This window comes from Hippocampus guttulatus, chromosome 3 (genome assembly GCF_054856545.1).
Source record: "Hippocampus guttulatus isolate MCC_2025c chromosome 3, RoL_Hgut_1.0, whole genome shotgun sequence".
In the NCBI taxonomy this organism is placed as follows: Eukaryota; Metazoa; Chordata; class Actinopteri; order Syngnathiformes; family Syngnathidae; genus Hippocampus; species Hippocampus guttulatus.
Window position 1 is genome coordinate 14,960,841 of NC_141263.1, and position 26,981 is coordinate 14,987,821.

The 26,981-nt window shown below is 41.7% G+C and overlaps 2 protein-coding genes across 4 annotated transcripts in view; both read right to left on the reverse strand.

The window, feature by feature from the left end:
• Window positions 1–15,738, reverse strand: myzap (myocardial zonula adherens protein). 3 transcript variants are annotated; one of them, XM_086107649.1, is made up of 14 exons: window positions 15,287–15,738; window positions 13,584–13,661; window positions 8,856–8,924; window positions 6,925–7,089; window positions 6,714–6,806; window positions 5,886–5,999; window positions 5,659–5,811; window positions 3,966–4,091; window positions 3,703–3,831; window positions 3,541–3,635; window positions 3,268–3,373; window positions 2,738–2,821; window positions 2,445–2,506; window positions 1–2,364 (listed from the first exon to the last, which is right to left on the reverse strand). In XM_086107649.1, exons 1-14 carry the CDS (start codon window positions 15,365–15,367, stop codon window positions 1,674–1,676), a joined length of 2,046 nt encoding a protein of 681 aa, XP_085963775.1. In that variant the 5' UTR covers window positions 15,368–15,738; the 3' UTR covers window positions 1–1,673. The 3 variants fall into 3 exon arrangements, with proteins under 3 accessions (XP_085963775.1, XP_085963776.1, XP_085963774.1); XM_086107650.1 differs by having other exon boundaries at window positions 1–1,959; window positions 2,445–2,551; XM_086107648.1 differs by having other exon boundaries at window positions 2,445–2,551; window positions 15,287–15,737.
• A 6,240-nt stretch (window positions 15,739–21,978) lies between these two features.
• cgnl1 (cingulin-like 1) overlaps window positions 21,979–26,981 on the reverse strand; it is a 36,332-nt gene continuing 31,329 nt past the window's right edge. Inside the window, exons 15-19 of the mRNA XM_086106982.1 lie at window positions 26,135–26,218; window positions 25,838–25,962; window positions 24,583–24,691; window positions 24,343–24,506; window positions 21,979–22,920 (exon numbers count right to left, since the gene is read on the reverse strand). Of these exons, the coding sequence (XP_085963108.1) occupies window positions 22,764–22,920; window positions 24,343–24,506; window positions 24,583–24,691; window positions 25,838–25,962; window positions 26,135–26,218 (639 nt within the window). The 3' untranslated portion in view covers window positions 21,979–22,763. The remainder of the gene's footprint in view (window positions 22,921–24,342; window positions 24,507–24,582; window positions 24,692–25,837; window positions 25,963–26,134; window positions 26,219–26,981) is intronic.

Here is a 26,981-nt window from a genome sequence, read left to right on the forward strand (position 1 = left end):
TGATTTTTAATATATATTCCCAACTCCAAAGGCAAATCACATGTAAATAAATATCTTATGCATAATGTAAAAATAAAACAGATTTTTTAGATACATCCAGAGCCAATATACATTTTTAAGAAAATATACACATAAAAACTTTTTTTTTTACTTTCCCTCTTCAGTACATTTATTGTAAACAAGCAAAACAAACAACAGATTATTTACAAAACATGAGTCATAATATGAGATTATATACATGTAGAGTATGCGATTTCATGTTATAGTACTTTGTGCAAACATCACCTAGAATTACAGTATATGTTCACAAAGGCGAACAGAGAAATGCGAAAGTAAAAAAAGGAATAAATCAAAGTAAACACATCCCGCCGTTTTGTCTTATGCTAGCTTTTGATATGAAGCTGGAAGCTATTTTTGCACAAAGACTTGAAACGTGGGTCACAAATGAAGCTGAACAAAAAAATAGTCCATAAATACCTCGAGAGACATTGTAATTACCTGTACAGTATTTTGCGTACAAATATTCTGTAAATAGTATATTGTGTTTTGTTAAGTCACACAAAATAATGTAAGGTTTTGGCAGGGAAGGCTACATGTAAAACAATAGATATGGTAATGAGAGATAAGATACAGAATTGCTAGCTGTAGCTTCCTGCTTCTAAATGTCCATGTACAGTGACCCCCCTTGTATCGCAGTGCCAGCATTATCGCAGACATTTAAGCGATCTTATTTTATGGGTTTTTACAGTATACAGGCCACTCCCCATTTGCCAAGCAGTACTGAGTGCTGCAGAAGTAGATGCAGCGCAATTAAGAGAAGAGAAAATACACAAAAGGTCCCCTACGAAGCAGCGAGAAAATATTGTATCCCTGTTAGTTGTACTCTATGGTTTTGTTGAACCTTTTGGTATTTGGAATCGACAAACTTCAATTCCCTTTTGTATTATGCGTCATTTTCACAGTAAATGTCAATCCACTACATGTGGTGTGCCACGTGACCAAACCAGGAATACAGGCTAGTGGACTTCCAGTGCATGCTACCATAATTAGCCTAACAACGGGTTAATGCCATGATTGTTTCAACTCAAACTTGATTTCCTTTATAGCTAGTGTCCTCAGACAAACCTTAAATACATAAATAATTAATTCCTACATATATGATATGGTGTACATAAACCTGAACAAAGCCTAAACATGAGATATTGTCATCTTTGGTAGCTCTCGAAGACATCTTATGCAAAATTAAAGACAATGAAGACATTTTAAGTGCTGTGTCCCCTGCTATAGGGTTCTGCCATTTACCCACGTCAGAAGGAAGTACTTTCACCCGTTTTGCCAAAATCGCAAGTTGGTTGCGCTTATACTAGATTGAGGAGCGATAAAAAATAATAATAATTAAGGCACACTTTACCTCTTATTTAGAGAACTGTGTGAGAGAGCGTGTGACAACTCAGGAATAAATTAAAAAGCAATTATCCTATTGTATTATCACGAATACTAGTAAGGAAGACTTTAATAGTGTGTTTTAATAAGATGAAAAAATGTTTAAAGTGTGTCACGGAGATTAAATCCGTTGAAGAATGTTTAGGGTTTTTTTATGGTCTCTATAGGTTTGGCCGTGATAAATGGCAGGGTTCACTGTCAAGTGGATAAAAATGTTGTATCCTCTTCAATCACTCTACTTTGATATTTGCTGATATTTCCATTAATTTCAAGAATGGCGTGTCAAGGTACGCAATGCCCGATCTTGCTCTGGTGGAGGCGGTCAAACTTTCATCTTGATTCAATGCCGTCAAAGTGTCGGTTCCCACGTCCACCTCGTCGATGGGCTGGTTCTCGTAACTTTGGGATTCCGATGACATTTGGGTGGAGGAGTACGTGTTAATCTGCGGTGTCGGGTTGGCCTCCAGGTAGCGGCTGTACTCAACGGGCGTGTAGCGAAGTAAACTGGACTCCATCCTGCTGGGAGGAGGGATGTTATGCCTGAACGTCCTTGGTTGAGTAGCCATTGTAAGGAAGAGGGAAGGGCGGCGGATAATAGCCTCATCTGATGCTTGTGTGGGAGATGATGGGGGTGATGGGGGTGATGTGGGTGACGACGGCGGTGTGGGTGATGAGGATGCTGTGGGTGATGAAGGCAGTGGGGGCAGGGGAGGTTGTGTGGGTGATAAAGGAGGTTCGGGGGGTAGTGAAGCATATGTGTATGGTAAAGCGGAATCTGGGGGTGGTGGAGGTCGTTTTTGTGGCAGAGGTGGTATGACAAACAAAGAGTGTTCAGATGAGGGGTGTTCTTCTATAGGATAGAGATGAGTGGTTTCATGCAGAACAGGAAAGTCAACCTCATGCCGTGTTGCTTCGTCAACTCTGTTTGGACAATCGCACGTTAAGCAAAAGAAGCCGCCACACCCCTTGAACGAAACGCTCCACTCAACGTTGCTTCTTACCGCGAGAGCGTATTGCAGACTTGTCCTATCTTCCCAAAGTCCAAATCCTCCTCTTCACTACTCTGTGTGGACATAAAATACTTGAGCTTGTCTTCTAACTCATTATTCTAGGAAAAGGAAAACAGGAAACAAGACGGTCATATTCATGCAAAGACTGCGGTCACCTCATACCAACGTTCCTTGCTCAAAATTCAGGCTGGCCACCCCTCATCACCAAAAGCGCAGCTAACCGCACTAGCCCGTATTCAACACACACACCCACACACGTGCGCACACACACGCACAAGCCTTACCTCACACTCCACAATTGCAATTCGGTCCAGCAGCTCTGAGATGAACATGTCCTTCTCAGCAACTTGAGCTCGTAGTGTTTGCACCTTCACCGTTTCAACACAAATAATTCATGCGATTATGAGAGCCGCATCACAAGAGGCACTGATTAGGTTTGTTGGTGTTGTCCTGACCAGTCCAGCGGATTAATCGTTTGCGCTACTGTCTCACGGCAAGAAATTGCTGAAATTGAAAGGGTCTTTTCTGGATGAAGTGAGCATCCTGTCAGTTTTTTGTGCAATGTCTCCCATCCCATTTTTTGGTGTGGATGTTTTGCAACTTGAGAACCCCAACATTTTATTGGAATTTTTATTTTTCCAAATCGCCCATTGTTTTTTTTTCTTTGTCAACAATGAAAACAATAGTGACGGGGTGGAGGGGACGCATTTGCAGCGATGCATGTTTCGGCCAAACTAAAATAAATAAATAACCCTAACCTTAATCCTCAAAGGAATCCTGTATGAAAAAGGCAACCTCAAATAACTTCTCTTACCTCCTCAATCATCCCTTTGACCTTCCTCTGTTGGCAGAAGACCATGTCGTTCAAGTGTTTGATTCTCTCTCGAAGACCTCCGGCTTCACTTTGCAGCTCGTGTGACCTGCCGACCACCGGCAGTCATTGTTACCTCGAACTGGTTTGAGCTTGATGTCGCACTCACCACAACAAAACTCGGGAAGCGGTGTTGACCAAACATTGCCTTTCCTCTTTGAACACTGATCACGCATGCAGCTTGTTGTCTTCCATTTTTGGACATTGGTCAGATACCTTTTGACTACAGCTCCATCTGTTGTATCACAAGTGTCCAATAGGCGAAGACGGCGTTCACATTCCTGCAGTTTCTGGTGCAGTTGGATCTTTTCCTGATGGATTGGTCACATGATTAACATGCATGTAATACGTTGGTGGTAGTGTTGCTGTAATGGTTACCGTTTCCATGCAGTCTAGCAGGCGCTCGAGTTCACCGATCCGCAGATCCCGCTCAGCGATTTTGGCTTCTGCGATCCTGATATTCATTTCAGCTTCCTCCAGTCGTCTGATGTAGTCGTCCAGTTGTGCCTGGGTAAGCAAGTACATTAAAAAAATTGTTTTGCTCTGACGTTTGTATGAAATTGCCCAACACATGTTCTTATGAAACATGGTGTCTTTGGCAATGGATGCATCACATTGATCAAAAAGTAAATAGTGCAGACCTGGAGTATTTCAATCTCCTCCCTGTGTTTCTTTTGCTCTTCCAGCAGCTTTTCCTGATAGTCCCTTTCGAGCGCCATGGAGAGCTCCATTAGGGCCTGACTGTTGGCCTCCCGTGAAGATTCCACCTGGACAGCAAGGGGAAAAAAAGGACTGCTGTGAGCACTCTGAGCTGATGTGAACCGATTACAATGCAGGATAGTGAAATGAGTGCTTTATACAGCCGCATGATGAACTAAAGGGAAGGAAAAGTGAAAGACACTTAAATATAAACATAAAGAACTGAAGAGGGTGTTGGTTAGAATGTGGAAGTCAACAGAGGGCAAAGATGAACACTATGATATTTCACTTTCTGCTTCTTCCAGTCAAACACCATTTGTGGGATGAAAACAAAAAAAAAACCACTGACCATCGTTGGATAAGGTACATGTGCACTACATAATGGGCGAAGATAATAATTCTCAGATCTGACTGACACTGTGAGAGACTTTATAAGTCTACAAAAAGAATAATATTATTATTGTCATGCAGTGCATGGTGTAGAACTGAAATGAACTCGGAATGTAGCATTTGGCTCTGACAGTATGAAAATAAGATGGTTGGGGATGAGAAAAGCGGTGAGCCTGCCTAGCGTCGGCTATTTCGACCGTCGCGAGTCTTAACATTCCTGCCATCAGGGTTAGCAGTGAGGAATGAGCGCAAAGTGATGCTCAATCCTTGTCGCCAAAAGGTTATGTCCAATACCGTGCGGGCAACAACTGTGTGCTAACGAGAAACCTGGCCGTTGCGCAAAAATGGTTGGGGACCAAAAGACAATCGACTTCGACTGTACCTATAACGGACTATGAAAAAAAAATCTTACGTCATTCAACATTAAAAATCGATGAAAATGCAATCTACCATTTTCTTCACTAAGTAGTACATATGCTACATGGCGGTTAATCTCATCATACTTTCAGCTACATTGCAACACATGGCAAAATTCAGAAGCTGTTTGCTACGTGTACTTATTCCTAGTCTTTATTTCTGTCATTAGATTGTGCGTGTGTACCTGATGTGGTGACTGTGAACATTTATTTGGGGAGCCTCTGCACATTCTTGGCTCAGCAGTATCAGCAAATCGGTGAATTTGCACGTATCCGCTGTTATTTGCTGAAAAACTCACACATTTTATAGCCGTAAAGGTATTGCTTTGGCACCACCTGGTGGTGTCTTGGACTGAAGTGAGTTGAGGAGCTTCATTTAGACAAAAGTAGTCCTTCGCAACTATCTTGCGGCATCTATAAGCAATTACAGTAGAGTATGAGCCTTTTTTTTTTTTTTAGGCGGGGTGTAAATTACTCGTCGATTTTCCCTTTTGGTGGCAGAGCTCTGTCCCTATTTCCCGTAGGTTCATTGTCATTTGCTGATTGCTTTCCTTTTTTCTACTTATGTCTCAGATACCTGTATCTATAACAAAATGCCGTGTTTCGAGCTGGTCAGGATACATGTAAACAATATGCGTGTGTGCTAAGAGTCTGATCTTTTCTCACACAATCCCGCACAACGAGTCCAACGTCTCGTATCGGATTGTTACGAGGAGAGCGACTTGCCACGCCAGCCACAAGTGACAATTGTTGCCATGAATGTGTCAGAGCAGGTACTTCCACAGTGATGTCACACAGTGCAACGAGGCCCAATGCACAAACATCCTACCTGAAGTCTGAGCGTCTGGTTTTCAGCCTGTGCCGCGGCCAGCTCTCTCTCCCTGTCTCGGAGCTGTTCTTGCGCTCTCTCACACGTACTGCGCAAACTATTCATCTCTTCCCTTGAGTCCACTCGATTCTGACAGTTCTCCAGAAGGGATTTCTGCCAAGGCAAGACAATTGTCCTAAGCAAAGAGCTATGTCTGTCTTTACAGACGCCAAGACACAGTTTGTTACCTGCAGGCCGATATTGGATGATATAAGGGAGCTGTTCATCTGATCAAATCTCTCCATTGCCTCTGTGCGGATCCTCACCTCTGACTCCAGACTCCTACGATGGGAGTTGGCAGTCTGTAAAAGCACACATCCATTGACATTCGCCAAATTATTTGCAGGTTCACAGATGGCCATGAAATATAAACAGCAGCAGCGGTAGCAGTATTCTTATTACGAAGTAGTATCACTTTAAAATGATATTGAAATACTTCCATCGTGACTGTTTTGGTTTAGATCTTTTCTTATAAGGGCTGCAGAAAAGTCAAGGATGCAAGAAACAGTGACTAATATATATATATATATATATATATATACAGTATATATAGATACACACACACACACATACACACACACACACCTGCTTTACGTAATAAAAGCAAATGACATATGGGCTGGGTCAAAGGTTAATTGAGCCAATGCATACTAGATTAGGCTAACTCCTTGGTTGTAAATTTGCAGGAGAGTGATTTCAAGTTTGTGGTTTTAGTCCAAACAACAGACAAACAGCAGACAAGTCAAATAATATTTGATATGAAGATGATATATGACATTCATCACCCGACTTAAAAAAAAAAAAGTGAAAAAAATGGACTGTGTGCATCAATGTTCATCTGAAAGACAGGCCTTTTCTTAATTCATTTTTGCACCTAATTTAGAAAAAAAGGACAAAAATTGAGTTAGCCCGCTCTCTCAGCGGCTCAATATATATGCAGGGCTGTACTTTGGAGATCCCTCATATCAAATGACAATAAAGCTATGATCATAATCACGTGATGCTTATTATCCTACCTTTACTTCCTCTGAGAGCTTCCGCACAGATTGCTGCATGCCCCCAAACTGGCCGTACATGCGCTCTCTGACCTTCTCCAGAGAATCTCTCACCTGCATAAACACACCGTGAAAAAGCGGGCAGATAAGATCTGTTATCTGACAAACAAACACCGAGCATATCACTACGATTTTGTGTTGTGATGCTGCTTTGCGTCGCTCCTCCGCTCACCTCCTTGATGTACTTCATTTCATCGCGAAGGTGACTGACGGTCCACTCTCGCGGCATCACTTGCTGCTGTCTGTCCGGGCTGTTACTCTGCACTAGGCCGTAGAATTTGGGCCCATGATGCTGCAGCGAGGGCTCGGGCTGCCCATTGGTCATGTCACCCGGGTGCTGAGGGAGACAAGATCGCACCACTCAGGTTTCCTTCAGCTGGGCCGATCACTGTGTGTGTTTATTTGTGCGCCTGTGTTTGTGTGTGTGTGCGCGCGCTCGGATGTCGTGCACATAATGACGAGCCTTTTGACCATTTATTCCATGACCTTAATTTCAAAGTTAAGATATACTCGTACGCTCTATGTCGTCACTCGTAAGACAATTCAACGCACTAGCAGAATGACAACACAGCACACAATCATCATTTTTGCAGCACTGTTCCAGTTCGAGAGTGGAAACAGGAAGTTGTGAACGGATGTTTAAAAAAAAAGAAAAAGAAAAAAGGGGGGCGAATTGAGAGTGTCATGGATCTGCAATCCAAAACATGAGTTTTTCTGCCGTCTCTTCTACCTTTTGGGCCTCCAGCAGGCCAGATGAACCAAAGCAGACAGCGGCAATGTAAAAAAAAAAAAAAGCAAATATTGAATGTGTCAGAGGCTCTGTGTGGTCTGGTGGTTCATTGTGCTAATCATGTCTATACAGTATTGCATCACATTGCATATTCCTGAATGGACAAACACGATTAACCTTGTACACACGGATGGATTCATGCACTTTATGAGACAAATCTGCCCCACCCGACTATTTCACAAGGCTGATTTCTGATCTCGTTTGCGCTGCACTGTGTATCGCTTCAGTAGTAACAGCAATTCACATTTCACATTTCACTGCAAGCTTTTTATTTTGTCAGTGATTGCTTATTTACTGTTAAAATGATTGCCACGTGTTGTGCAGAAGACCCAATATGAACGCTGTCTTTTATTCTGGCTGTGTTGCATAATATACAATACGACTGACATGAGTCATGTTTTTCAAGATGCATGATGTCGTTTATCTGATTATTATTTTTTGGGGGAGGGTAGGAGGGGGCTTTTACTTGCAAGTAAAAAATAAAATAAACATTGAGATGCAACCGCTGTATAGTGGCATAAATCAGATGACAACAATAACACAAGCAATTCTCTGGCTTTATCACAGTGAGAGAAACATGAAACATTCATCCATACATTATCTGACCCGCTTTATTCTCACAAAGGTCACGGGGGGTGCTGGGAGCATTTCCCAGCTGTCTTCGGGCAGCAGGCGGGGTACACTCTGAACCGGTTGCCAGCCAATCACAGGGCACACATAGACAAACAACCCACGGGCGCTCACACATACACCTCGGGACAATTTGGAGTGTTCCATTAACCTGTCATGCACGTTTTTGGAACGTGGGAGGAAACCAGAGTGCCCGGGGAAAACCCACGCAGACACACAGAAAACATGCAAACTCCACACTGGAATGCCAGAGCCGGAATTGAACGCTGCAGCTGTGCACTGTGAGATCTAAGCGCTAACCATTCGACCACCGGGCCACCAACATGAAACATGAAATAATAACATGTCAACACGTCATCGACTGCACTTCTGAAGCATTGAACTTTTCAAGAATCTTTATACTGGCAAATGAATACACAAATTCTACATATATTTTTAAAAAAACAACAACAAAAAAAACTAACGCCTACCAAGCGATTGAAATCGAGGTGGTTTTTTTTTGTGAGCTAAATTAAAGTTGTATCTCAAGACATTGCTGTATTTGGACTCTCAGGAATCTCTAAGAGGATGGATGATATGTCAGTTGGATGGGTTCTTCTTAGATAGCGCACCTCATGTTTTGGCCGGTGAGTGTAGAGTACATGCAGTGCAGTGTGGATTATTCATGTGTCTGCCTACTGTACCGGCTTGGGTGACTCTCTGCCAGCTGGCCTCTCCCTTTGAATGATGCCATTCCTCTTCTTCCAGCCATCCTGCATGAAGACAATTTCATATTAGCATTCAGCAGTGCTGGCACATGTTGCTTAAAGTTCTGAACTGATTGAAAACATGTGCCAACGAATATCTATCCAAACCGACAGTCCAGACCTGATGTCCATCAAAGGAGGAATCAGTCTTCACGTGGGGCGGAGGTAAAGAATGAAGAGGAGCAGAACAAAGACAGCAGTGTTGTCATATGGACACAGGCCAGTCCCTCATTTCTCCAACACTTCATCTGACTCCGAAGAAAAGCTACGCTACCGGCTTTTTCGTTAAACCTCTCAACAACACGACACTAAATGCCAACTCTGACTGTTACAATGCATTTAAATACACATTGCTTGACGGTGTTTACTTAGGTTTTATTTCACCGAAACCAAAACCGTGTGAGTTTGTTGGAAAGCGAGTACAGTCCATGTTCCTCTTTGTTTTGTTGCCAGCAGGAGAATATACGATTAGGGACATCTGGACAAGCTTATCTGAATCACAATTGCTTCCAAAAAAATAAAAAACATCTGCTTTTACACAGATAAGAAAAATACACCAAAAAAATATTGGGTAGGTGTACCTAATATTGTGGCCATTAATGAGAGCATGCTGACAAGGACAAAAACGTAAATACAGGTCTTTGAATTAATTACATGCCAGAGTGATAGTAAATCACTTTACTGTGTCTTGAGTGCTCTGCTCACAAAAGTTCCACTGTATGGCGTGACTTTGTCATGAAGGACATAAGACACAAAGAGCCTTCATTCAACCGCCAGTCAAGGCCACTTGGGGGGAAAAAGACGAACTTTTGTGGTAAAAAAATTGCAATGCAGTCAGTGAGGCGACTTCTGACTATTCGAGTGTGTCACATGTTGGCCATCGTCGCAGCTTGTTAGGCATTCATTTTTGGTCCAGGTTGCCGTGTGTGGATTACTGTAAATGAAGAAGCGCCCCCCCCCCCCCCGCCACCCCCTCCCCAAACATCTCATAAGAAAATGATTGATCATGTTTTCTTCGATTCAACACAATTATTAATGTCTTAATTCACATGCGTAAATATATTTTGTAAATCAAAATGCTTTATCTATCATGATCATTTCGAGCGTCCCCCCCCCCCGCATTCTCAATGCACAATGGACTATTCCATTCTGACTTTACATGTGCACTTGATTTTACATAAATAAAAGAAGTTAAAAAGAATCAGGTCCCACTGGAATAGATGCACTACGACAAACGACTTTTGAGAACGACAAACATGTTTCATTTTAGTTTGACGGTCATTTCATTGCATGACGTGGTGAGACGTGTCATGTTGCGTGAATGTAGTGGACCCGAAAAAGCAGGGAGGCAGGAAAAACTACACGAAAAACACAAAGTCCTGAAAACCCCCAATAAACCAAAGCTACAAACAAATAAAAAACCCGGGACTGTTTATCTGGATTGCGGCAGAATATCAGCAGCACTGCTTCAGCACTTCGCAGGAAATCCTGCTGCGTGCGGCAAGGGATTCATTGTACGAACGATAAGGGAGTCCGTCACTGAAATTGAAAACTAAAGCAGGGAGGGGTCTTTGCTCCAGATCAGTCATCAGTGGTACGTACCGGGGGTATGCCAAAAGATCACAGTTGGGTTCCGTTGAACTTTTAAGTGCAACACATTTGCATTTCATTTTAAATTATTTTATTTAGATTCAATTTTGATTTAACTTTTACGTCAAATACATTTGAACCCTTTCATGTAACCTGTAACCTGATAAACATGATAAGCTGTCCAAGGGTTAAATGAATCATTATTCAAGTCAGGTTTTTTTCCTAGCTTTGATTCCAGCTCGGGTTGACCTTTTAACACATAGGAAGGTCGGTGTTCGCGTCTTCTCCGTCTTCCTTGTGAGTGCTTTTATTTTGTACTTGTTTTGCTGACTGTTTGTCCCATTCCATCAATGGCTGAAAGTGCATCAGCAAAACAGCACTTTTGACTTAGTCCATTCGAGTTGAGTTTCAAAGGTGAGCTCATGGAGGGCGAGCGATGGTGTCATGGGGACTAACATAAAATCCTGCCGTTTTTCCACCTCAAGTTACAAACAAAGCCATCGAAGCGCGTGTTATGAAAGCGACAAAGCAGATGTTGTGACATCACAATGGTCGTGCGTATGCAACCAGCTGGAGACTTTTCAAACAGTGGGAGGAACTAACAAAGTACTGTACAAATTATTTCTGTACTTACAAATCAGGTTGATTTTTCAGGTATTTGTATATTTCTATTTTGGGGTACATTGTAATTTTAATGCCTAAAACAGAGATATCTGTCATTTTCATTCTGTCGACAAATGGTCTTGTTACTTTTTTTTTTCAATATAAAACTGCAATAAAAAAGCTGCATGTGTGCAATGTGGAGAATTTGAGCTTTTTTTTCTTCAGCTCGAGACCAGCAGGGTTGCAACCAGGAATTTGGCGGCCGCAAAAAAAAAAAAAAAAGGGGGGGGGGTATTACTTTGGGGCCCGGTATTTATTCACATTTTGTTTTGGGGGTATGAATTTCTTGCATGAAAACTGATTCATTTTAAATGATAAATTGAACATTATCAATGTAATAATTTTACACACACACACGCACACACACTTGGAATGCGACCGTGTCTGTCAATCACATCTAAATAAAGTTCAGATGTTCTAGTAGACCTTTCCTGACATCTATTTTAGAGATTTTTTTGAAACTTAAATACAACAGGAAGCCAGCTCCTGCCTATTGCATTTCTATGAGTCGCAAAACCTAGTTCAGCGTCCAAAATGAGTCTCCTGGTACTTTTCGAGCATACTGTATCTGTGCGCCATGATCACGTCTCCACCTAATGAGCCATGAAACCACATAAAAACACCTGATGTCTGACTAAGGTGTCGCAAGGTATTCATGTGCGCCCGTGTCATAATAGGGCGCACTGAACACTTCATCACAGGCGGCAAACGAGTTCCTCGCCTGTCACTGTTCTAACAACATCTCGTCCCTTCCAACCCTCATGACCACACCCTCTGGTAGGGAAGCACACTCGCATATTACAGCATCGCCTTATCAGTGTGTGCGTGTGGGTGGGTGCACAAGGCATAATCCTACCGGGTCAAAGTTCTCACAAAATAGAGCCACGTCTACGACAGGGTCCTGAACAGACACGCAACACAAATACGCCACAACAGTATTACGAGTCACCTCGTCATGCTGTATCCAAACAAAAGCGGCCGGGGCGGCGTCACCCACTGCAAACACCCACAGAGCCGTGTACAGGTAGTGCCTGAAGCATGTACACATAGTCAGCACTCGCATTTACTTGAAGGCAGAACCACTGATCACTTTGGCACTCAATACAACAACTGGGAAGAAAACAGGCAGCCGGCGTGCCTGCAGAGGTCAAATAAAATGTGCACATTTTGGAAAAGGTGCTTAAAAATGTCAATTGAACCCATGTATGTTTGCTATTCTGCATTCAACTTTTCGTAGATGTTTGTCAGGGGAACCTATTCTACGTTCTTCATTTTCAGTGATTTTGGGCTCAGGCCAAATCAATAAAAGCAATACTTTGGTGCTGTCTTATAGCATCTTGGTGCCAAGGAACTATGTTGAAATGGGTTGTGGAGTTTGATTTAGAGAAATGTAGTGCTTTGCAGGAGTGCTGTGTGAAAAGGTCCCCATTAACCGCGATAAACGAGGGATTACTGTATCCTTATTTCCTTCTTTCTTTACTTGTTTTACCATCATGCTTTCCTGCCTTCCTTCCATCGATCCTCCCTCCCTCCAGCCCTTCCTTCCTTCTTTCTGCCCTCCCTTGCTTCCTTCCTTCCTTCCAACATCCTTACTTTCATACCACCCTTGTGTATTTCCTACCTTCTGTCCTACCTTGAATTCTTTTACCCTTCCTTCCTTCCCCTCACTTTCAGACAATCCTGTTTGTTTCCTTTCTTACAACTTCTTCCACCCACCCTTCCTTTCATGCATCTTTGATACCTTTTTTCCTTCCTTTCATACCATTCTTGCCTTCCTTGCGTCCTACCTTCCATCCTTCATTTCCTTCCATGCTTCCTACCTTCTTCTCTCCTTTCATGTTTTCAAACCACCCTTGTTTCTGTCCTTCCTTCCTTCCTCTTTACCATCCTTCTTTCCGATCTGCCTTCCATCCTGCACCCATCCTTCCTTTCATAGGTCTGCGTTTCCTTTCTCCCTTTCCTCTGTCCTACATTCCATCCTTCCTTATGTTCTTCCGATCCTTCCACCTCTTTCCTCTCTCTCTCTCTCTCTCTCTCTCTCTTAGTACCATCCTTAATTGTTAACTTCCTCCAGTCCTTTTTCATCATTTTTGTATTCTTCCTCTCTTTCCTTCATTTCTTAAATAAAAGCACATCTTAAAAATGTATATTTTTTGCTCACGCTGTACAAAACATGAGTTGTACAATAGAGCTTCAGTTGTCCTCTGGTTGAATGTGAAACACATGTCGGCACTGTTGCATACGCCCTTCAGTCTTGATTATGTAACAACACAGACATCTCGAGGAACTTTATGATGAAGTCTTTTCAGTCAAGGAAGCATGCATCATGGATAAATGTGGAATTTCAGCGATGTACAAAAAAGAAAGAAAACAAAACGCGAAAAAAATGAAAAACCAAAAAAACTGACTTACAGTTTCTGGATTCGCAGCTTTGTGCTCCTTGTTGGCATTTCCTGGATGGAGAGTCAACCTGAGACGCCTGACTGACCTCTAAAGAGCACAAAAAAATGCGATGAATGTTCACATTTCAGGAAATGAAGACTCCAGCATTGTCCCAATATTTTTGTTAAAAGTGATATACTGTGGTTATTGTCTTTATACAATTCTGTGACTGTTGAGATGTCATTTGTCATAAAAAATTTAAATAAAAAAAAGTGCTTTGTTTTTACGTTCGTATATGACCAGTGGTTAATTGATTTTCACACTTTTATGACAAATAGCACTGTTATTTAAAAAACTGCCTCGATGGTAAGTAAAGGTTTTATAATATATCATACTAATTATTTGAATTTCTATTATATACTGTATAGTACCATCAATAGAATCGACAATAAAAACATGGGAGCTTTTTGGCATTTGTGAACCCATATATATTGTTGATAAATAATATATTTAATTAATCAATTTAAGTAGCGACACGATTAACATTATTTGTATTTTTAAAACCACACACACACACACACACACACACACACATATACATATAAGATATCAATATCCATCCATCCATCCATCGAACTGTTTGCGTCTTGTAAGCCAGCTGTTGGAGCCTTCATGCTATGGAAATGTGGGGGCGGACACAGTGACAAAAAAGAATGGCTCCATCCATCCGAGGCCTGCTGGAGCCTATCCCAGCCATCTTTGGGCAGCAGGCGGGGTCCACCCTGAACTGGTTGCCAGCCAATCGCAGGGCACACAGAGACGAACAACCATCCGCGCTCACACTCACAGCTAGGTACAATTTAGACTCTAAATTTTAGAGTGTTCAATCAGCCTGCCATGCATGTTTTTGGAACGTGGGAGGAAACTGGAGTTCCCGGAGAAAAGCCACGCAGGCCCAGGGAGAACATGCAAACTCTACACAGGAAGGCCAGAGCTGGAATCGAACCCTAAACCTCTGCAATGTGAGGCCGACGTGCTAACCAGTCAACCACCAGGCTGCATAATAATCATAATAATAATAAGAAGAAGAATGATGACAAAAATATTGATCGTTTAAAAAAAAGACATTTGTAAAATACGTGCAGATTTTCATTTAACATAAACAGAATTTTGTATTTAATAACTATGGGCAGAGATATAATGAATATATATTACTGTAGAGGTTTTAAATATCATACTTTATGATTCTTTTTTTTTTTTACTTTATCACTTGACTTTGGTGTCATTTAAAAATGTATATATCGTGCAAGAAGAAGAACAACAAATTACATTTGCCTAAAGTACTTTTCTTAAAAGTCAAACACACAATACTTAATCTTTCGTTATTTTCTCCTTGACTTGAGTTCTAGTGCCTGCAGGTTGAGGTTTTTGTTGTCGCTGTTGCCCAAATTCCAGAAACAAGCTGAGAGGGCATTCGTCTCCAAAGACCAGTTATGCCAATGCATTGTTTCACTAATGACAAGTGGTCAGCCTGCAGCACATTGGCCTCGCCTTTCACACTTTTCTTGTACACATCCTGTTTCACACAGACATTGTCCAAATGCATCGAGAAAAGACAGGAGGGAGGGGTGAAGACACACCAGGGCTTGCAAAATAAAGAGTGGACAGAGGACAAGAAGACCCAAGACGCCTGGGAGACAGAGAGGATGTGCTCTCACTGTGGGACTTCTTACCTCGCTTCCGGACTCTAGTGAGTCGGCAGTGGTGGTGGTGGTGGTGCTGGAAAACCTTTGTCCCGACCTGTAGCGAAGCATGTCTCCGCTTGTGTCCACTCCACGGTCCCACAGTGTGTACCCCACCCCCCTCCTCCCCCTTCTCCTCCTCTTCAGTAGACCCTCCTCCCACTCTTCCTCCTACTGCTCCTTCCTGAGTTGCGCTCCAACGCTCAGAGGCACCGTAGGGAAATTCCTCTCTCGTCCAGTGAGGTGAGGGTCGGTGTGTCTCGTCTCTGAGCACAGATCCCTCTCAGCAGCACAGCGAGGTCATTGTCCGATTCCCACCTGTTGCGTCACGCAATCCACCTGACTGAGAAGCTGCTCGGTCCCTCGGCAACTCGGCTCTCTCTCTTTCTGTCTGAGCGCCCATCCGACCTGTTGGGCCAGATTTCACCTCCCCGCCTCTTCTGTGACTGAACAGGCCTCGCAGAGGGCGGGGAGGGTGGTCCGGACTGGATCCTCCCACTCGGCTCGGGCCAGGTGGAGTTCCTAGGTGACAGCTCCTCGCGGCTCAAGTCACCGGGAAGAATCTTGACGCGATCTTGACACAATGAAATGTAACTAGAACTTTCAACTCCATGATGACATAGGCTGAAAAACAATGTCGCTAAAAGGAAGAAATTAAATGAAGGCTGTAATACTGGTTTATATACTGCATCATATTCCAAACTACACCAACCGGTCAAGCGTTACGTGTTTATTAAGGTATGTATGTAGGTAAATATATAAAGTACGGATAAGATAATGTGGTGCCTCCAGATCTACCCCGCAGAGTTTTTCAAGAGATGGGCCATCGTTTGTCGTTATTTGTTTTTGTTTTTTGCTCCCATGGGACAATCTTGCCAGCGTTACTCAAGCAGTGCTGCATAGTAAATGTTTGGAAGCCAATAGCCACCACTTTCAGCATCCCTTGAAATTGTACAGGCCAAAAGTAACTTGTATTAATCTCACGATGTCTTAAGGAATTTGGTACTCAAATATTTTTTGAAGTTTTCCTTTCATCGATGTTTTTATACATTTCAGGGTTGAGAGAGCTACTTTTAACAAGTAATTTCCAATAGAGTGAGTAGGTTCCTGTTAAAAAATACCATAGTACCAGGTACCATAATATTAAAGGAATGTAATTTACGGTAATTACTTTTAATTACTATTCGATTACTCCAATACCAACTATGCCAACGAGGATCAATCCATGAATAAATAAATAACAAAAAATAACACTAAAATATACATTTGTATACATTGTAGACGTTATTTGATAAAGACCGGGTCGGCCTGCAAATAGTAAAAATCTGTGAATAATTGATGGCCATTGGGATGCATATTTGCTTCAGTAGTAAAGCGGTTGGTTTGTGATGGGATGGTAACACGTGACTTACGTCAGCGGTGCAGCAGCTACCAGCCATACCTCAGCCATACGAAGCAGCTCACCTTTTCTTTATCAAAGTTATTTCAGATAAACGGGTCCTTCAGTATGTTCCAAACTGAATACGCGGTCACTGCTTACTGCTTTCTCACCTGCTTCCTGTTTTCAAATTGGCCGCGTCACTGAAAATTGCCCCGCCTCCCATTTGCTCGGAGCTGAGTCAGGCATATTAGCTCGACTAACTGTGACAATGTATCCACTTGTTTCGCTCGGGGCTCAGATAATTAACCGGGCAAATGGCATATCTCTAATGTGTGGGGGTTGCAATTCTGCGAAATAATCCAAATTTTTCATAAATATACCTGTAATCCATCCATCCATCCATTTTCCGAACCGCTTGATCCTCACTAGGGTCGCGGGGGGTGCTGGAGCCTATCCCAGCCGTCTTCGGGCAGTAGGCGGGGACACCCTGAATCAGTTGCCAGCCAATCGCAGGGCACACAGAGACGAACAACCATTCACGCCCACACTCACACCTAGGGACAATTTAGAGCGTCCAATCAGCCTGCCATGCATGTTTTTGGAATGTGGGAGGAAACCGGAGCACCCGGAGAAAACCCACGCAGGCCCGGGGAGAACATGCAAACTCCACACCGGGAGGCCGGAGCTGGAATTGAACCCGGTACCTCTGCACTGTGAAGCCGACGTGCTAACCACTGGACTACCGGGCCGCCTACCTGTAATCCGATTACATGTTTTTTTTCTGTAACTGTAACCTTTTGCTTAGTCTCGCGTCAACGTGATAATACGATACCAGAGAGCGAAAGCAACAAGGTTCACTTTCAGGAAAAAATAATTTACAATTTATATAAAATGCATTTTAGAAGTGCGGCGGTTTTAAACCCTACATGAATGTAAACACATTTTCCTGTTCGTGTAGAATATAATACAACCAGGACTGTCCAAAATGACAGTGAAGCAGCTGTTCCAGGGAATGAATCATTGATGACAGTGGCATTATTTTTTAATGTCCCCAGTGTGTGTGCCTGCGTGCGCGCGCGCGCGCGTCTGCGTGTGCCTGTGAGTGTGTGTGTGTAATGTCAAGCAAACAATTGTGGTCACAAGCGGCTCACATTCCAAGCCTTCCGACACTCCCTTGCATGAAAAAGTGGAGGAAGTAATAGTTCAAACCCCCAAAGCAATAAAAACTAATAATACAGTGGTATCCCGGCACGGTTAACCTAGTTAATGAGTAACCGCACATCAAACAAGCTTGTGCAATGGTCAACAAGTGGACGGTCAATGTCACGTGGACGCCTGTCATGGGAACGTACATACGCAGTATACAGTACTATAATACTTCAGAATGTAAACACGTACATATGCAGACATTTTCATTAATGCTTTATGTTCTGTTCCTTCTGTTTGCTTTTCTTTTCCTATTTGCATGGAGTTTGGGTGCCCCAAAGGGGACCCACATGAGTTATATGAAGTAGTGGTTGAAAATAAGAAAATATACCTTTTTTTACTTTTTTCACATTGGAATAGTATGTTGAAAATGACTTTGGCAATACTACTTTGGAATAAGAAAAATTGTAATCTGCTTACTAGAATTTGTGTGTGAGGGGGGGGGGGGGGTATGTTTTTCAAAAGAGTTCAAATATGACTTCAACTATACTACTAAGCACGACAGTCGACTGCATAGCACGTCGGCCTCAAAGTGCAGAGGTTGTGGGTTCGATTCCAGTTCCACCCTCCCTGTGTGGAGTTTGAATGTTCTCCATGTGCCTGTGTGGGTTTTCTCTGGGTACTCCGGCTTCTTCGCACATTCCAAACTCATGCATGGCAGGTTCATAGAACACTCATGCAGCAGTCATGAAAAATGAAAACAAAAAAGTAACCAATGTGGTATAATCATCTAAGATGGCTGTCTTTACAGCAGCTCCTATCCCTGTTTAAGTTTCTTTTCATTCTTTTATTTTATTTATATCCTCTTCCTACTTTGTTTTGTGTGTTTTGGTGAATTTCTCCATTGTGAGACAAAAAAAGGTTATCTTATCTTCATGATAATGTTACTGTATGTTTAACAGTGTGACAACTTGTGGAGAGAAGCTATTTTGAGGCCCATAGATGTACAAGAATGGATGGAGTCAAAGTTAACATCTCACAAGGAGCACATAATATGGCTGCAAAATTTTGAGCGATAGTTTACAGGGATATGACCCAGCACTTGGATGGTTTTCTGCTTTCACTTAAAGGATCTGCACAGTCAGTAATGGTATGCAAACGGTTTAAAATTTTATTTTGTATTTCATTGCTATTGCTGTTATTATACAGTGCAATACTGCCAAGTACAATTTTTCTGATCAAAAACACTCATTTAAATGTTTTTCTCTGTGACCCAACATTGACGGCTCATAATGACCTTAACCCTCCGCGATACCAGTAAGAGGCGTGTAGTGTTCTATTTTTTTAAAAGGTGAAGTTGCTACGTGCCTGCCACACAAACAAATAATAGGTGTAAGGCAATTAAAAGAGTGACACGCCTTCCTCATACGGTTTCAGAAAGCAAAAAGTAATACAAGCTGCCAATCAGGTACATTTTTAACTCCATAACAAATACACTTGCGGTAATTCTTTCAGGGTGTGAAGGAAAGGTGTTCAAAATCAGAGAGTTCTGAAGGGCTTCTTGTTTTCTTTGTACTTTTGTATGTGTGTAAAGTTAAGCATTATTGTTTTGTTTTGTTTTTGTCAAGTCAGAATGTATGGCACTGCTCTACTACAAAATGAAAAGGAAATCATGTGATAAAGAAGCACGCAGTACGTGCGGTCTGGATTTCATCAGCGCTTCAGGGGGAGGTGCTCACTGTGCAGCTTTCACATTTGGATTCACATGCTCCATATCTTGAGAAGACATAGAGGCAGTGATGGATGTTTACTTTACAAAAATAAAATAAAATCAACAATCATACATAGAGGGCTTGAGTTGACTGCGTTCTGACTTCAAACTTATAACTTCAAACTAAACAAGTGACATAAGCGTTGAATCGGGCGTTGAATTAGTCTGCGCAGCAGGATCAACCTGCTTCCACACTTCATGCGTTCACGATCACGACTGTGGAACTTTTGGAACGTCCACGTCTCAAGGACTGAGGTCACAAGGTCTCATGCACATTTTGCTTTTTCACAGGCTAAAAATGGTTTATGTACGTAATGAACAGGTCCCTGTGGAGCCATACAAAGAATCATTAGCATACAGTAATTGATGAAATTGGCATAATGTTACAGTCACTTGATTTTTTTTTAATCCAATACAGTACACTGGTTAAGCACAGTTCAGCTGAATTTCACTTTGAAGTACAACAAAGTACTTTTTTTTTAAAAACAGTTTGCTTGCAAATGTTTATTTAGGTGTTGTTGTTGGGGGTTTTTTTAAAGTCATGTGCAGGATATTATCTGCCTTATTTTTGATAACATTTACTGTTAGCCACAATGAACCTAACATGCACAATTGAATGATCATGCACACTTTATTTTCTTCATTTATATATTTTTGTGAGCATTAGTGCCTGTGTGAGAATGTTTTCATGTACACATTTTGGAGGCGTTATCTCCAAAATAATATATTACCAAACATTTCACTTGATCTTTTGTTTTGCTCAAACTCGGTGTATCCATAAAGGTGAAGTAATATCTGTATCACTCTTAACTAAAAATTCAAGTAGTTATTTATTTAGCTATGAATGAAAACAATTCATTCTCCTTCAACAATAATAATAAAATAAGTCCTACATATGATGAAGATGATGATTATTATTAAAAACGCTTTTATGATACATGAAACTGCTATTCACACAAGGAGGCAATGTGCCCCCTGTCCACAAGAGAGCAGCATAGCGCTGCTAGTACTGAATGATGTCTGCCTAGTTCTAAGAGTACCTGCACGACCTGTATTTCACTGCAAGGATAGCAAATACATGCTCAATATCCTTGATGTTTTGTCTGACTTCCTTGATATCCTTGTATGTTCTTTTCAGTCACTAGCCAGACAATTCAGTGCATTTGGGCACACTAGCAGAATGGCTCGTGAATACCAACGAAAGTCTATAGCCTACTAGTAGGATACAAGTGGTACTTGTAATAAGTTTCTAGTAGCGTGTCCTAGACATTCCGCTAGTGCACTGAATTGTCTTAATAGTCAAGGGAGAACACACGTGAGAGCATACTAGCACATGATATCAATGAGATAAATAAACATCTTTCCACACTAACTTGTTGGCAGAGTCAACGCAGCTTAAGTGGCTCAAGCACTTGTCGGAATCTCAAGAATGATCACCTTGCTATGGTGCTTTTTTGCCAAGGCATGTTAACCCACACCACTTGACAGAGAAGACCAAGGGCCACTCCAAAGGTCAATTTGTCTGTATCTCACTCAATGGCAACCAACAAAGGTCACTTGAAAAAGGGGCCAGAGATCTATTCACTTACATCTACTTGGAAGAATCAATTGTCTTTTTGTAGCTTTTGGGGCAGAAAGTGATCATAATGATCACTTTTTAAGAGGACGACAAGGTTCAGTTCAACAAGGATGACTTCTCAAACACTACTGACGAGTTCTCATACACGCTACTGAAAGGCGTATTTCAGTATAACGTGAATGCATTTCAGTAGTGCTCGTGAGAGCTTTTCAGTTTTGCCCAAGAGTTAATAAAAACTCAGTAGTGTGAAAACGTGTCAATTGTGGCTATTTGACAGTTTTTGTAGCAGTGCAAACAGCTGCTAGCAGCCGTGGTGGGCAGGCCCGGCCAGGAAATACACCAGCCGTTCTGAAACATTAACATATTTTCTCCAAATTGCCGATTGGCACCCCACCCCTGGTCTGAGTGAAAAAAAAATCATTACTTCAGTTTCAGTCTTGTGGATGTGAACATTTTCAGGAGCATGACCCAATTTTAGTGGCATCAGTCGTATGTTTCATTCAAGTATGAGAGCATTTTCGTCGTGTTTTGAGTAGTTTCAGTAATATGAATGTTTCATTCAAGAATGAGAGCATTTACGTCGTGTTTTGAGTAGTTTCACTGGTGTGCAAAAATGTCTCAGTAGTGCTGAACAAAAACAATTGTGTGAAAACTTTCCAGTTGTGCATGTTTCCGTCGTGCATGAAAAAAAATTGTACTGTATTGTGTACTTTCTACAGAAGTATTTGAGTCGTGTGTGAGAATATTTCTGGATCATGTTTTGTCTTGTATCAAAGGTTGGGACACTAAGAGAAGAAGACAGGAGATAAGACGGAAGCAAGTTTATTGAAGTCACACCGTAACAGTAGCGAGAGGTAGTGGCAGGAATTAGCTTTCAATCCATTTTGCATCCTATTGCTTAATTAGAGGGAGTGCAAATAATTACAGAGATGCAACACTTTTGATTGTCAGTTTATCACATTCCATCAGGAAAATTCGGGGGACGTTACAGCTGGTCAACAAACAAGCCAAGGGGATTGAAAAAAAAAACGTAATGAGCAGTTATTGATTTGTTCATTCAACTTATTAAAAGGCAGTTAAAAGTACATATTTCAGAAATTGTCTAATAGGAGTAAATAAAGACTTGAGTAGATGTATTGAGACTGGTATAAAAAGAAAATTAAAAAAATGTCTTGTGTACAAAGTCCCTCATTCATTGTTCCCTAAAAACCCAATCAAAGCCAGGATTTTTGTTTTGTTCATATCGACATGAATAAATACAAAAACAAACAAACAAAAAAAACATCCTTGCTCACTAAAAATACATTCCATTTAAAATGACCGGTGTATTAAAAAAAAGAAAAACACAGATTGTGAGATAGGTTATAAAAATAGAGGGTATGTGTGCAGTGCATTCAAGTTGGCTATTGACATTCTGGCCACACTTGAATGTGGAAAATACAAAGCAACTAACATATTTACACATTTATTTTCTTCCAATGACCCCAGAGCTGCTCAAATAATACTGAAGCAATTCAATGATATCCTGCTGCCGGATGGGAGTCATTTCAACGCAGTGATTTGGTCCAAGCATTGTTCGTTTTTGGTTCGCCTACAAGCTGAAAGTGGACAGGAGGTTGTCCTGACTGGACGAGCGCTTGTAGCTGGAAGTGGAGCTGAAGTACGTCTCCCCGTCCGTGCTGATGTCGTCGTCGTCGTCATCGGCGTCGTCCAATTTGTTGAGTAGTGGTGCCGAAGCGCTCTTACGTCTGCGATGGAAAAACCCATTCGGTGTGCGTTACGGGTGGGCAAACTGTTTTGCTTGGGGGCCACATTTCAATTTTAAAACAGAAAGATGGGCCGTATTATTTGCAGGTGATGTTTTAATCAGTTTTATGTAATAAAATGTCATTTAAAAATGTTATTTAAGATTTTCAATTTAAAGATTTTTTGTATTGCTTATAATGAATTCAATTATTCAATTATAATTAACCAACTATTTAATACCCATTGCTCCTTCACAAAGAGAAGAGCCAAATGAGGTGGCTTGGGGATCTTAATATGATGCTTCGGGGCGGCCCACTCAAAAGGTGTTCTGTGGAGGTCCCACCAGGAGGAGGCTCCGGGGACAACCCAGGTCATGCTGGAGAGACTACCGGTAATTGACAGCCGCACCGAAAAATAATCATGATTGCCTATGCTAGTATCGTAACCCGTAAATACTGTACATGCTGAAGTACAATCACAAAATAATTTGGATTTTATATACAGGTAACTCGTTTATAAGACAAAAATTTTACAGAATATTTTATTTTGGAAAAACAACCCCGACTAAACTTAGCTCCTCATCAACATAGAAAGCTTTTCCCTTGGTTGACATGAATCACTTAAACAAACGTCCTTGACCAAATTTTACACAGGGCTAGGGCACCCTTTTATATGGAATGAGCACAAAAATGCAGAATTCTCAATGACATATATTATTTATCCTCTGTAAAAAAATGACTGTTTCAGCAGTTCACTGAGTAATGTTCAATAGTTGAAAGACTTCTTAGTTTGTGTCTGCAAGGCTATGTTACACTGTCCTCGGGCGGCCAAGTTACGAACACTAGAAAGAGCCGCAATGAATTAATCATAAAGCACGTCTTCATTCTTTACATTCTGTTGAATTATGTTTTACTGTGTTTTTATAAAATACAATATGTTAAACTAAAAATTTTTAATGAGAAAACATTTGTTTTTTTGTTGGGGTTTTTTTTTGGGTGGCTGGAACGGATTAATGCTGTTTCCATTTATGTCAACAGAGATGATTTAAGTAGTGACAAGAGTTTTGAGTTGCAAGCATGGTAACTAACTGAAACATGTCAAGGCACCACTGTATGTGAAATTGTGAATGTATGAATATGCAAATATGGAAAATCATTTATCACTTTGGGCCCAAATTTGGACATTTTAACTCTTTTACTTACTTTGGTTGCTTTAGATATTAAAGCTGTGTGTTGAGTTATCTTAAGGGGGAAGCACATTTACACTGATATAAGCAACTGTATTGTGAGTGTTACATTGGACTAATCTAAATGCTTATTTACGAGTATCAGCAGCACTAGCAGTGTAGCGGGCAAAGCAAATAAAAGGTAAAACGTTCCAGCCGTATTTGCTGACTGCGTTGTTTTGTCGCTGTTCTTCTTTACCTCATCTCACTGCGCAGAGACTTGAGCTGACTCTGCAGCTGCTCGTTTGTTTCTTGTTGCTCGTCCAAGTCTCTCTGCAGCTTCTTTTTGCTGTGTTCCAGTCTGTCAATCTCCTCCTCAGCCTCGTCCATCTGCCTCTTCAGGGCCTTCAGGCGCAGATTCAACTGCGGGCGAACATGGACCCAGGTCAAAACAGCATTGGGTGTTTTGGACTCGAGAGGACAAGCGGGTTTCACATACTTGGTCCTTTTGGTCCTGCATGGTGTGGTGTTCTTCCTCCACTTGCATCATCACCTCTTTAACTTTCCTCTCCAGCCTGCGGTTGGACAGTTGCAGGTTGGCTCGTTCCCTGAAGGATATGAGTGACATTTTAAGATCCAACTGCATGTTCTTTTTACAGTTTTGCCACATAGATTATGTAAATGGAGCCTATAACATAAGACATTGCAACTATGAAGAAGAACATGAAGAAGAAAAAAAACATGCTGCCTTCACATTGAAAGAATGGAGAGGTCAGACGGTGTGGTTGCCTTTTCTAGTTTTGGCTTCTGGGGAAACAGCACTTTCCACATTTTCATGTGTCCAGAGAATTGAATTGATCTATTAGCTCATTCGCTCGCAGACGTTTGTAAAACTAAGTTCCCTAAATCGCCCAACTGGCACCAGAGATACATCCTGACGCGAGCCCAACCTCTCTTTTGTGATGTCACAAAAGCGGAAAGAAAAAAGACCCGGATAGAAGACAACCAACTCTGGTCTTTGCGGAGTGTGTCTGAGGTGAGGTCATTTTGAAATGGCGCAGAAGCGAGCCTTGCTTTGGAAAATACATCTCACCATCTGGGGCACACATCTTTATACCAAACACAACATAGGGTAAGACATGTTTGTGTTTATTGTCATTTCCTCGTTCCTCGCTTTGACATGTGTCGGGAAAAATCCACTCGCAGGCCGTCATGAATGAAATTATGACAGCTGAAACTGTGAGCAAAGTAAGAAAACTTCTCAACACACACACAGAAAAAAAATTACATATCGGAACACAAGAAATCCCACCTGTAAAATTACAATGCAACCAACAATTACGTTTTTGATTGTGGATACATGCATTTGGGGGACTGGATAAAACATGAGTAGAGAGAAAAAAAACTTTTGAAGGGCAGTTTTGGTGAAAGTAATATAGACATTGTAAGTTAAATAAAAGTACCGGGTAAATAAAATTTCCTGCTGCTTATGGTCAAGTGCAGCACAAATTACTTTCTTTGTTTTACATTTAATGGGCATGGCTTACATTTATTTGCAGACACACAACTATGAAAAATGCAGTGCGCGATGCAGACTCGCCGCATGGCTTGAGTTAAACTTCTGTGGCATTTTTACATGCTGTTCATCATTCACTCCACGAACTTTGTCCTGACTTTCAAACCTTGAAACAACATTTCTACTTCCATCCCTTTAATCAGCTCCTCTCCACTCCTGCTGCGTACTTTGACCTCACCTCTCCTCTCCCTCCAGGCGCTCCTCCAGCTCATGAATGCGATCCTCCAGCTGCGCAACCTGACCCACTTTGCTGGACTTCTGCGAGCCCTCCAGATCAGCCAGTTTGTTCTTTAGGTCTTTGCTCTGCGGAGGAGGCCACACAGAGGAACATGAGACCCGTATGCTTGTGCTCTCACACAGGAAACTGATGTGGGAGTTGGTGCCGTTATTTTAGAATGAAGAGAAACCTTATGGAGGATGTGGTGGTGTAATGTATGTTTGGAGCAGCCTTCCTCTAACACAGGAGGGTGTGTACCTGTCTCTCCAGAGCCAACTTGTCACACTCGGCATCCTGCCGGCCAGCCCTCTCCTGCATGAGTTCATTCCTCATCTGGTCCACCTGTCAAGCCCAGACATGGTCACGGCTTCACAATTACCGTGACAGACTTTCTGCACAAACCCAATTTTGCACTCAGTAAACACCGGAGTGTGCGAAAACAACAGAGGCCTTGTCGTTGAAGCGGAGAGGCCCTGTGGTGAAATGCTGTGCTGGATTGTCTGGTTGAGCCGCATTGTAACTTCTGTGGGGCCCTTCAATGTCATCTCTGGGTGACGCAATTGTGAATGAAGAGAACATGTAGAGTGGTGCTTAAATAAGGAGGGATCGACTGCATACAGTTCAAGGGTCGGCTTCACCCATTCTCTTTGCTGGAGAATAGTTGCATATTTTAGTCCATATATTTAATAATTGTAATGTTAATGTTGCTTTTACTGAGTGCTCTTTTTATTTAACTAGTTCCATAATGTATGTCAGGTTGTCATTGTATGTGAACCCACTGTAATCCACTTATATACATGTTTTTTTTTTCCTTAATCCCAGACCCGCCATCAACAGTGAGAACCTTTTAAGAATCCATACCTGACCCCGGCCTCCCCTCCTCACTCTTTCGTCTTATCATTATAGCTCCTGCACATATTTACACTGCTTTTAAATTCTGATATCTATATGAAATGTGCATCCCCTTGGTACACTGTTATATCTTGTATTGTCTTATATATTTTGTAAATTACATATAGTTTTCAATACAGCGTGTCATTTCTTTGTTTCGTGTTTAGTTTGTGTATAAACGTCTTCTGGTATTGTCATTAAACAGGTTGAAGCG